Here is a 12,835-nt window from a genome sequence, read left to right as displayed (position 1 = left end):
ATGATTTTAAATATAATTTGGACTCGTAGGTGAGTGCAACAATTTACCAGAAGGGAGCCAAGTAGTTTTAAATCAAAATCACTGTTATTTAGAAGTAAAACTGAGAAATGCTATCGCTGCTCCGACCGCTCCGACAGAGTGGGGAAGGTACCCTGGCGGACCGAAGGGATGGAATGGAGCCTCTACAAAGTACTTGTAAAGACCCCATTGGGTCCCCACCCGGTTAATTTTTTAAAAACTAAAAAAAACAGCAAAATAAATCTTTAAATTGTTGAAATTCGCATTCTACTTAAAAATTCCATACAGAAGGTCAAGGAATAATCGCAATAGTTTTTTTTGCAACGGTAAAAAGTTTAAAAAAATATAAGACGTATAACGCCTGTTGACTGCTACTTAGAGATGATGTGTTTGAAGTGTATCAGTCAACAGGCGTTATACGTCTTATAATTTTTTGAACTTTTTACCGTTGCAGAAAAAAACTATTGCGATTATTCCGTGACCTTCTATAGGGAATTTTAGCGTAGAATCCGAATTTCAACAATTTAAAACTTGATTTTGCTGTTTTTCCGAGTTTTTAAAAAGGAACCGAATGGGGACACAACGGGGTCTTTACGGGTACTTTATAGAGGCTCCATTCGGTTCCTTCGGTCCGCCAGGGTAAGGAGTTGCGCACGAAAGAGGGGTTAGGTTAGATATAATAAAATGAAATACCTTCTGTTGAGATGAAGCATAATTTAATTTAGAGTCTTTAGGGTCTGATATTTTAACAGGGGGAACCCGTGTTCCAATTAACTACAATTAGTCAGAGTATATTATGGATCACTTGATGCAATTTTATTTAGATTTTCTACATTCCATTAGCTTGAACTTTACCGACGTAGGATGGTATTAGTGGCTGCCAGACCCTAACAAGTCGATTGAAACTATAAGTTCCAATTAAGTACAGACAACGAACGTACTTAATTTTTTGTTTAACTTAAAAGAAACTAGCCATCACCTTGTCCAACGTCAGCAACGAACTAGTTTCGATGACGTGTGTCTACAACTTCGACACACGACCCATAGGGAGTTCAGGGTAGCAAACGACGTTCAGAGTGGCGTCTCCTATTCTCATGTGAGAGTCAGAGCGCCACTTGTGTCTAAAAATTACAACTAAAGATTGGTAGAGTGAAAGGAAACGCAAGGAAGTGAGACATGTCTCACTTCCCTGCGTTTCCTTGCAATTTAGGGCGACTGCGGTACTTATGCGTACCACTGCTGAGCTAAACACACACAAAGGGACGAACGGCACGTTAAACTCTTGGGACAACAGCACTCCCAGAATTCAGTAAGACGGTTGCGTTATTTTCGGGACATGCGCCGGTTCATAGAAAGTTTATATGAATCTAGAAGTCGGATCGACTACTGTAGTACGTTTACATTCTCTCGTTCGGGACAGCAGAGTTCCCAAATATAAGAGAGCAACATTACACCACATTTTAAGGCAGCCGCTTCACGCAAAATGGCGCTGAGGTTGCGTTAAACTCGTGGTTGTGTTGCCCTACTATACCAAACGTAACAGCTGTCCTAAATTTCTTTCCGTTGTTACGTCCGCACTTTGTTCAAAATGTCCGACACAAGCGCGAAAATTTAAACTTACTCAATCCAATTAAACAAAAATGTCCTTTCTCGTTCGGGATCGCTGATGCATTACGGCCGTTGAAACGACCTCCTGAAATTGTGGAAAGTAGCAAAATAAAATACTATACACAAAATAATTTAAATGTAAGAAAAAGTCAAATTGTTTATTTAATTTTGTTGGATTATTAATTTTACACTGAGTCACGCACTTACAATTATTTTACCGAACGCTCGTTAAATCGCGAACGCGTCCGAACCGGGAGATTCTAATTTACAAAAAATGTCTTTAATATTTCAAGACGAGTGAAGTGTACAAAACGAAAATTGACGATAGATTGACTTTTTGCGTCCCCTTAGTAGCTGCGCTACACCGAGACATTGCTGGTTCAAGTCGACTTGAAGGCGGCAATCCACCCTCGCTTAGCCAATCGCAGTTCTAAATCTAACCCCTAAAGAGTTTTTCCTTTCTAACGCAAAGGGCCCACGGGGCACAAGTCACGCCCTATGAGTCGCTGGAATTGGTAGTTCGTTCGGTGACAGTTTTACGTGGTACTTGAAAAACTCGAAACAAGAGCCCGTTTTTTATACATAGCCGGAAGGGTCGAAACGGCATAGTCAAGGCCCCTGGGTGGGTTAATCTGAAACACGTGTGACTGTTCTTTAAGTGGTTATCGTAAATATTAATAGAGGAAAAAAGCGAACATTAAAAAGAACCAGGGAACAGTTTTAAGTTAAAGAATAGAATTCCTGTCATTTTGATTGCATGGGAAAGTTGAAAGGTATTAAAATTGAGGGAGGTCTGTTTTGAATTTCTCAAGTTTGCAACTTGCAGATGTTAGCGTGAGTCGTAACATATTACACCGTGAAGTAGCTAGTTATTTTCCCCGCAGCGCGTTGGCGCGCTGTCGATATCCGAGTTTTTCGACTCGGCACTAGTCGTGCGCTATTCCCTGCTATTCACAGGGGTTACGCCGACTCCTGTCAACTTGCACATTCTCCGCGGCCGCATGATCCCGTATTTCCCAGCATTCTTGTGGGGGTGGGAATCTCATCCACTGCGCATGTGCTGGGAATCCTCCGACATACTTAATACGATGATTCGGCAAAATCATCGTGCACCCCCAACAGAGCTGCCATTGCTACTGATTTATCGGAAGATGTACTGATTTTTGAGACTGACTGATACTTTGATTGCTCTTGAAATATTCCGATTTTTTCTTCAATAGTTGGAGTTTAGTTGATTTTACATTTTTATCAAGTGTGACTCGGAATTTCGAATTAGACATGAATCAGAGTTCACCCAATGGCAGATTTCTAAATTGGAAAGTTAAATTCTGATTGATGTTTATTTCGTTCAAACGTGAAGGGCCTCTAAAAGAAGGCTTGAGTAACCTGACGTTATGATTCGTTCATACCTTTGAGTAGCTTACAGGAGATTCGTTTGATTCTAGTTGTATTCGTCGATTGTACGTGCGTCTTTGTTCTCATTGGTTCTCACGTGCTAGCTAGTGTTAAAATAATAACAAAGTAGTATAACTGTATCACTTATTATCGTTTTAAAATTGAAATTTTAGCGTCAAGAAAATCCAAATTTAACCCGGGAGAAAATGAAAAATGGCTGCCGAATCTACGTTTTGATTGGTTAGTTCTCTTGCAATGTGAATGAATAAATGTTTGAACTAAGAAAAATGCTTTATATTATGTAATTTTACTTATATATCTCGAAACTCTATCAATTAACTGTATTTTTATCATTATAATCATGATTCAAATATTTTTACCAATCTCCCGATTTTTTTCAAAATCTCCCGATAAAAAGCTCTTGACTATTTGTGTCGATCGCTAACAGCGTTGACCCCAAAGTGACGCAGCGACCCGAACACTACCCCCCACTGCATTTTCCCCGCAAGTGTCTCAGCATTTCTTTGGCCCGCAGGGATGTTTCCCAGGCTGTTAACCAGTGTAAGCTTGGCACCACTAAGAGCAGCGATGATCAGGGTTACTAGCTTAACATAATGTTCCGGATATAATAACAGGCCTCGAGTTTGCAACAGAAACAAATCGCGAACGGATAAAGTTCCAGTGTATGCAGCACTTCTCATTTTCGACAATTGACTTTATTTCCCTAGAAGCATTTGAGAGAGTGGTGTCAGGGCTAATGCTCTAAAAGTAACAGAGATGGTAATAAAGCACTTTTAGTGACATATTGTGCCTTTAGCCCAGGAGCGGGCAATGCTGCCGTATATAATAATATGTCCAAGGATAAAAAGGTGTTATTCTTAGGTATTTTGAACTGTCGAATCCACATATACCCGGCTTTTTTCGAAAAAGTGGTATGTTTTGTTTACATCACAATTGTTTAATTAAATTCTGAAAGATTGACTTTTTCGATCTGGACAATTTTTTCAAGAAAATGTGGCCCATTTTAAGACGAAAAGGTATCTAGCAACTTTTTCATGCAATGCATATTTTAAGAGATATAAATTTTGTAAGGTCCGAAATTTGACGTTTTTCACTAACTTTGAACGTTAACAACATTTGACCTAATCAATATTTTTGAAAATTGAAAAAACGTACTCATTCTTTAAAAGTTACTTTCTAACCTGATGTAATTCAAAATTAGCGCAGACCCGGCGGAAATATTATTTTCGCGACTAACAGTCAGCACTTTTCGACGTGCCTACTGCTCTTGCGCGCCGCGCGCGTCGTAGTCACATGTGCTCGCCCGCTCTTAGTCGATATCTCGGGAATGGGTTTGAATTCGAAATAAATATCAGTTAAAAAATAAGTTATTATTGAAATAAACAATCTATTTTTATTGATCGATAAGTTCCTTGCGTACGTTATTGAATAAACTATAAATTGAAGTAACTCATTGCTTGGAGCTACAATGATTTTGAAAATATTTCTCAAAATACTTTGTTAATCTAATAACATCCACAATAAAATTGTAAATATTACAAATAACGCAAGTGGGCGGAGGACCACAGCATAAACATAAATTGAACTCTATATCAAATGAAAAGTTTTAATGTACATAAGAAAATTTGATATATATTTTATATTATTTTTAAGAAATTTAGTATTTGTAATATTTACAATTTTATTGTGGATGTTATTAGATTAACAAAGTATTTTGAGAAATATTATGTACCAAAGAATGAGTGCGTTTCCAATTTTCAAAAATATTGAATAGGTCAAATGTTTTTAACGTTCAAAGTTAGTGAAAAACGTGAAATTTTGGACCTTACAAAATTGATATCTTTTCACATATGCATTTTACGAAAAAGTTTCTAGAGTCCTTTTCGTCTTAAGATGAGCCATATTTTCTAGAAAAAAAATTGTCCAGATCGAAAAAGTCAATTTTTCATCATTTGTTTAAAAAATTGCGATTTAAACAAAACGTAACACTTTTTCGAAAAAAACAGGTATATTCGGATTCAGCGGCTCAAAATACATAAGAATAACACCTTTTTATCCTTGGACATATTATTGCATAGGGCAGAATTGCCCACTCCCGGACTACTTTGAATGTACATACTTCCCGCATTAGTTGGACAAGCAATAGTAGATTATGTATCGCATACGCATGCACTTAGGTTTCAAATGAAATCTTTTCACTCTTTTCTTTCACTTTTCACTCACTTCTTCCTCCTTGCTGTCACTTTACGTGCCGCTTGTCGCAGTACAATAAAGTGCTATTTTACTACCGCTCCGTCGAAAGATAAAGTGTCTTGTTCTGTCTATTTCAGATAAATAATATTTGAGATGCTCAAGGTGTGCATGACACGCTCTAAAGTTATCATCCGAAATTTCTTGTCTAAAAATCTGGCGACGGTGTCTCACTTTAATGAATTTAATTAAACTGATTTCGAGTGGATTCCTGAGTGAAAGACGAGCTCATATCCCTCGAAATCGAATCTCGGAAGGTTGTGCACGTGAAAAAAAGCGTGCACGTTAAGTTATCCGGTCAGCGATTTCACAACAAGATCATTCTGGGTATAGGGCACATAGTCGCAAATAGACGAAACACCCTTCCTGTAATGGTCAGGACTCAGGATAAACGAAGAAGTGGGCAAAGGAGCGTTTCTGTATGAAGCAGCGTAGCAGCAAAATGTATGAAACATTATCCATCTTAAATACTCACTTCTAAAGACCCGACTCAATAAAACACAGGAGAAAAATTTCCGCGAACAGCTGCTCGATAAGAGAATGCACGGCATCTTTTGCAACATTGTAAAGGATCAGTCGATGTCGTATGCATACCATTGTCAGACTTTGAGCCAATACATTGCCGATGATAGTTTCAGAGCGTGTCATGCACACCTTAAGCACCTATGACACATAATATCTAGTTCTTTAACTCATACGGGAACGACGCATACCCAAAAGCATAATGCGGTACTAAAAGTGCTTTATTTCCATATCTGTCACTCTTATGGCATTAGCCCTTATAACGCTCCACCAAATGCTCCTGGGGAAAGAGTCAATTGTCGAAAATGATAAGTGCCAAAGATACTGGAAATAAATATTCTCGATAATTAATTCTGCTTCGCATTCGAGGTCTGACATAATTTTTATTAACTTCGAACAAAACAAAATTAAGCAGTTTTGGAACAAATTTCGCTGACACACGTCTCATGCCCAAAACGTCCGAAAAGATAGCATGGCATGAGCCAAGCGATATGACAACATCTTCAGCAACTTCTCTGATGGTAATTCGGCGATTTTTCAACACCATTTTACCACTGCTTGAACGTTTTGATCTGTTATTGACGTGCTGGGACGTCCAGGGCGAGGTTCGTCTTCGACATCCTCTCGGCCTTCTTGGAACAGCTTGTACCACTTATACACATTTTTCTTACTCAGAGTATGCAAATCACCGTATGCAACTGTCAACATTTCAAGAGTTTTAGAGCACTGGATTCCATTTTTTACACAAAATTTAATGCAAACTCTTTGCTCCATTTTTTTCGAAAGATGAAAATCGCCGAGCACACCAAACCCTTCTAACCTTTTAAGCCTCTGCCAGAAAAGCAACACGAGCTATGTATAGTCAAAACTGTGAACATATGATCGTGATGAGTGCACCAACACAATAAAACACAAAATTTTAAACTTGAATGTACGTAGCCCGCGAAAATTGAAAAGTCACCTTACTTTTTGAACACACCTCGCATAAGGGTGGTCCAAAATTGAATTTTAAAGAGGAATCTCTTCGAATAGAACCATAATAATAACTTTCACTTCCAAGCCAACCTCAACCTCTTTAAATAACTATTTATTTCCCCAAATTTTTTAAAAATAATCGTATTTTCTGATTGAAATGAAATATTTTATCATTGTTTGGAATCCACTTTTTTCAAATTGTTTAAACAATGTTTATTTGCTCAAGCAGTTATTTTTCGATAATTATAGAAATGAAATAAAATATAAGGCATACAATTAATTACGATTTTAAAAGTATTTTTGCAAAATTGATTATATAATCAAATTATATTTCTAATTATATTAAAAAAATTTAAAAGTGGTAATTTATTCTTTCTATACACTATACAGTCAGAAACATAATTGTATGCGTTCAATTTTCTTTCATTTTTTAGTTATCGAAAAAAACTGCTTAAGCAAATGAATATTGTTTAAGCAAATAGAAATTTATCAAAAATTAAAATAAATTATCAAAATTATGTAATTATTCAACAAAAAATAGCATAGGATACCAATTTGAAAAAAGTGGACGTCTGTCGCTCAATTTTTAGAAATGTTAAAAATAAAAAAGAATTATTTCTTTAAATAATTACAACATGTTTTTGGAAAAATGTACTACTTCAAACAATGACAAAATATTGCACTTCAGTCACAAAATTCGATTATTTTTTTAAATGTTGGAAAATGTAACATTGTTTAAATAATGTATATTTGTTTAAACAATTGAAAATTGTTCAAAAAGTGACGGTAAATATTCAAATAGTTCATTAGTAACTATTTGTATTAAAAGACGAAGTAAAATGCCAAAGAGTAACAATAATACGACAAAATGTAATTTTTTTAGTCATATTAGTGGCGCTGCGGGGAGGGTGGGGGTGGGTTGGAAATAAAACTTATTATTATGGTTTCATTTCGTAGACACTGCTCTTAAATCTCTAATAATTTTGGCATGTTTCAGTTAAACCTAGGAATAAGAGTTATATTTTTCGAAAATTAAACATTTTCAAACATTTGGCAACTTTTAGAGGTTGTCTTGCCCTGTAGCTCAACAAGCGGTTTTTGAACAAACTAGAGGGTTGGCTAAAGTTGTGGCTCAAATAAAAGTTGGCATTATTAAGAACTTGAGCTCCAATAGTTAGGGGTCGATTCGCAGTTATCGAACGATGGCTTAAGACGAAAACTTTTTTGTATATGAATATGCCTTCATGTTGACAACTTTGCTACAGAACCTGCGCAACTCATATCTATCAAGTCATTATATCTATCTTAATTGCGGTAATATATTATAATTGAATTATCTTTATTAACTTATGTCAGTCAGAGTTCATTTACATGTGTGTTTTAAGGTAAAACTTATATTATTAATCAAACAAAATGTCGAAGTGGGCCAAGCGAAAAATGGGTTCGTTATAAATAGGTTTAATTACAATTGGGATCCTTTGAAACACCAAGTACCCGAGTAAAATGCTTCGACTTGAATTCGACTTGCTTATGTCTTGAGTTCGTCTCTAAGACATCGATGTCTGGCTGCGTCTGAACACTGAGTCGAGACATAGGCCTTCGTCTTACTTTTATGTCCACGATAGGCAAAACGGCGTTTACTTGTCTCAAGTCGAGCCTTGTCTTGGCTGAGAATCTGTTAATAAGTTGATTGAATCTCTCTCTCTCTCTTTATATATATATATATATATATAGAAATATACAAGATTGTTTAATCGTTAACAAAAATTAGCTTTTATGAAAGTCAGAATGACCCTTTTTCACTGTGTTAGATTTAGTATATGCATATATTGTACTTAGTATACACGTATATGAAATTTAGTATACGCATATACCAAATTTAGGACACGCTTATACTAAATTGAGTACACGCTTATAGTAATTTTATTTTACGTGTAGGTAGGCTCGTTTTCGTTCTGGATTGGGTGATTATAATTTCGTTCTGATTATGATGGGTTGTTTTTTAATCCTGTTTTCCTGGATAAGCTCTCGTTCACTAGCAAAAGCACCTTCTTTTTACTTCCTCGTAAACCAAAAAGTGAATTGGCTGCTCCAAATGATCCATTCAATAAATTCAGTAAACAAATAACTTCTTAAACAAAATTTATTATACGTAAGTAGACTAAAATTACAAAACCTAATGAATTTAGAAAACATATACGAAATTTAATATACCCATGTATACTAAAATTGCAAATGTTGCTTACAGTGTTGTTAAGACAGGTATATACTCGAAGTTATAAACCGCTCGTGTTAGAGTCATGAAAATTTGACTCAGGAGATAAATTTATATCTTCAAGACACAGAAACTTGTCTCTAATACATAAATTGAAGTCCTTCTCCGTCTCAAAACTGAGACGTGCTCAAGTCGAACTTTCCGACTACAGCATGTCTTGATTGGGGGCAATTCAAGTCGAACTCAAATCGATGCATTTTTACTCGGGAAAGGTACAATTTAGAGCTTATTTATCGTTTTGGTTTTCTTTTCAGCAACCCGTGTAGAAATACCCAGGGTTGAACCGACCAGAAGAAAGTTTCTGGCCAGAATCTGAACGGGTCGAACCGGGATACTATTTTGTTAATTGCCTGGCCGCGATCTGACCGAGTTCCCACCGGGACCCAGGCGGACCAAAAATGGTGCATAATAGAATTATCATAACCTTAAAAACATCTTAAGAAAGATCCACAAACGACTGCCGTAAGTGGGTCGTTTGTAAATATCTGACAGGCGAATGACCAATTTTTTGTGTTTTAGGTGTTTTTTTTATCAATTATGAAAGAAAGGAGCCAGGTTATCCGTTAAGAAATTTGTACAATTTCACGAAATTGTATCCAATTTTCTGGAGCAAGCGAATTATTTATAAAGACAAGTGAATTATTTTTTTAATAAGTAAGCATTATTAATATTCTTTAAGGTTAATGTTAAATCAATTTTCTCAACCGGTTTCATAGGTTATGATGTCACGTGAAACCCCTGAAATTTATTTTATCTCTTGTACAAAAACCTATGGAAACTAAGTTACGCATAAGGTAAATTTGTTATGCAATTTTACTTTAATTTCTTACAATTAAATTTCTTTCAGAAACTTAAGAATCATAACCTATATTTTAGTACTTACATTGCATCAATGTTTGTAGTTAATATATTTATTATTATGAATGCAGTTCTTGAATTGAAATTCCAACATCTTTTTACAGGTGGAAATAAGTGCTGACAAAAATTCTTATCTCTACCAGTTGGTAGAATATGTTCGCTGTGGTAAAAAGGCTCCAGTAAAATGCTATTTGTATCCTATTTGTATCCAGGATCCGATCGGGTAACCCGGTCGGGAGCCGACTGGGTACACCCTGCCGGGATCCGACCAGCGCAGCGTGACGAAACCAACCAGAATCCGAACGGGCAGTGACCAGATTCCGGATACAAGCAGGGCAACCCTGCGGGAAACCGGCCCGAACCCGTTCATAATTTTTACTCATGAAGTGGAGTTCATTTAAGTTGCCGCTCCCTTGAAACAAAAAATGAGTTCTAATGGAAACCACAGTTTATATATTTGGTAATACCCGTGTAGAAATTACTACCGGGTACGGGCCAGATTCCGGCAAGGTTGCCCTGCTTGTATCCGGAATCTGGTCAGGCTGCCCGGTCGGATTTTGGTTGGTTTCGTCACGCTGTGCTGGTCGGATCCCGGTCGGGTTACTTGGTCGGATCCCGGATACAAATATGGTAACCCGGTAGGGATCCGACCGGTTTTAGACTGGGCTCCTCGATCGTACGCTGGTCGGGCTGCAAGAAAAAATTTTTTTGAAAAAAGTAATAGTGCAGAGACATAAAGAAAAAGAAAGACATGTGTCAACTAAATTCCTTTTGTGGTAAAGTATCACAACTCTTAAGTTTCGAAGAAATTTTCTTCAATAGATAAAATAAGTTTCAGGGGTTTCATGTGACATCCGAACCTATGAAACCAGTTGAGAAAATTGATTTAACATTAACTTTGAAGAATATTTATAACGCTTACTTATTAACAAAAAAATTCACTTACCCTTATAAATAATCCACTTGCTGCAGAAAATTGGATACAATTTTGTGAAATTTAACAAATTTCTTAACGTATAACCTGGCGTCAACCCTCGTTTTTCTGCGTTTTTAGCATTAAAGACTCCGGAAATCGCCGAATCGTCATTACGTGCACGCAGGATAACATAATTCAAAACCTCGTTCAGAAAAAGTTATTACTCTTTTTATTAAGTTTTTTTGTTATTTAAGATAATATATAAAAGCATTAAAAGTAAGCAAAAATCGTATCACAAAAAAAATAAGTATAATTGCACTGGGAAACTATGTTTGGAAATAGAAAAAAGTGGGTCAACGATTTCGCAGTCACGGCAAAAAAATTGGCCTTTCACCTGTCAGATAATCACGAACGACCCACTTATGGCAGTAGTTTGTTATGCACCATTTTTTTTCTGCTAATATTGTTCCCGGGCGGAAAAATTATATATAGTTTATATATAGTGTGAAGTTTTATTTGTAATATTCATTTGTTTTATACAAACCGGCCAGATCTTAACCAGGCAATTATGAAATAGTAAACCGGGTTAAATCAGATGTGGCCCGATTTGGCCCGAATAGGTCCTGGTGGGAACTTGGTCAGATTTCGGCCGGGCAATTAACAAAATAGTATGCCGGTATGACCCGGTCAGATTCCGGCCAGAAACCTTCTTCTGGTCGGGTGAAACCGGGCTATTTCTACACCGGTACTGTGGGATAATTTGATTGTCGTCAAAAACAGTACAACTTAGTCCCGTATCTGAATTTAAATATGCAAAAACAATTTTTTTTAAATCAATTATGTATGCGCGCGCGTTTGTGTGTGTGCAAATATATAATTATCATAAATAATAAATATTCATTTATATCTATTTGTAACTTGTTGTAACATCTAATTTGGTACAATAATTATTAATGCTAATGGACAGTCTATCTATTTAAATATTATAAAAATTTATGATTTAGGAATTGGTTATGCAACATGTGTCCTTTCTTGCTGGACGAACATATACTACATTATAATTCTAGCGTGGGCTCTCTTTTACTTCTTGGTATCGCTTCGCGCCGGTGAGTAAATTAAACATAATTGTGATCCTTCAATTTGCCAAGGTTGGGGTTGTATGATTCAAAGTTCTGAGAAAAAGGTTTTTATGCAAAATATCGCAACTGCTTGCATTTAATTCAAAACGATTTTCTTGCCAAATCACACCCAAGTTCTGCACGTATTTATTTCCTATTGAAATTCAAATCGGGAACTCTTAAACATTTTTATTTTGCAAGCAGACGAATTAAGTAAGGAGTAGAAAATGTACACTATAAATGCGAATATTTAACCAGAATCTTTTCTAGTGTTTTCTTTGTAATTTAAAACATACATTTTTATGTTAAAATAATGTATAAATATATGTATTACTATAATTATGTAGATATTACTTGTATTTGAGGAATAAAGTTTTTCAGATGTTCCATGGAGAACTTGTGACAATACGTGGAACACGCGATATTGCATAACACCAACAGAACGATTAAAAACCCGCTGTTGGATCGAAAGTACAGACACGATATGTGCTACGCGTATTGGAAATATGAGCCATACTCTTTTAAAAGATCCTGTGAAAGAATTTTGGGAGTAAGTTTTTAATGCACATGTATTTATGTGAATGAAAATGGACTTTCATGCAATGGTCTTGAAAAGACTTTTTTCATTCTGAAGTGATGCCGTAGAATATTTGACCTTTATGTACCAATTTCTGTTTTAATTATTAAAATCCCTAGAAATAATTTATTTTCGCAAATTGATCATGTATACTGTTTGTCTATTACAATAACAAGTTAATCCAGTAGAACTGACCAATGGTACGAGGGTAGTTCAATAAGTCCTTAGAATGACCAACAAATGGCGCTCGAATCGCTCCAAATCATCTGTTTTCAGTCAGCACCACTCCCGACTAGATATAT

General features: G+C 36.0%; 1 protein-coding gene across 1 annotated transcript in view; it reads left to right on the top strand.

Annotated features, from left to right (window-relative positions):
• Positions 1-12,835, top strand: part of LOC117177737 (sodium- and chloride-dependent GABA transporter 1-like) — a 344,932-nt gene that overhangs the window by 235,428 nt on the left and 96,669 nt on the right. Inside the window, exons 5-6 of the mRNA XM_033368637.1 lie at positions 11,843-11,944; positions 12,338-12,506. Of these exons, the coding sequence (XP_033224528.1) occupies positions 11,843-11,944; positions 12,338-12,506 (271 nt within the window). The remainder of the gene's footprint in view (positions 1-11,842; positions 11,945-12,337; positions 12,507-12,835) is intronic.

Source organism: Belonocnema kinseyi, chromosome 8, assembly GCF_010883055.1.
Source record: "Belonocnema kinseyi isolate 2016_QV_RU_SX_M_011 chromosome 8, B_treatae_v1, whole genome shotgun sequence".
Classification (NCBI taxonomy): domain Eukaryota; kingdom Metazoa; phylum Arthropoda; class Insecta; order Hymenoptera; family Cynipidae; genus Belonocnema; species Belonocnema kinseyi.
This window is presented reverse-complemented; position numbering and strand designations above follow the sequence as displayed.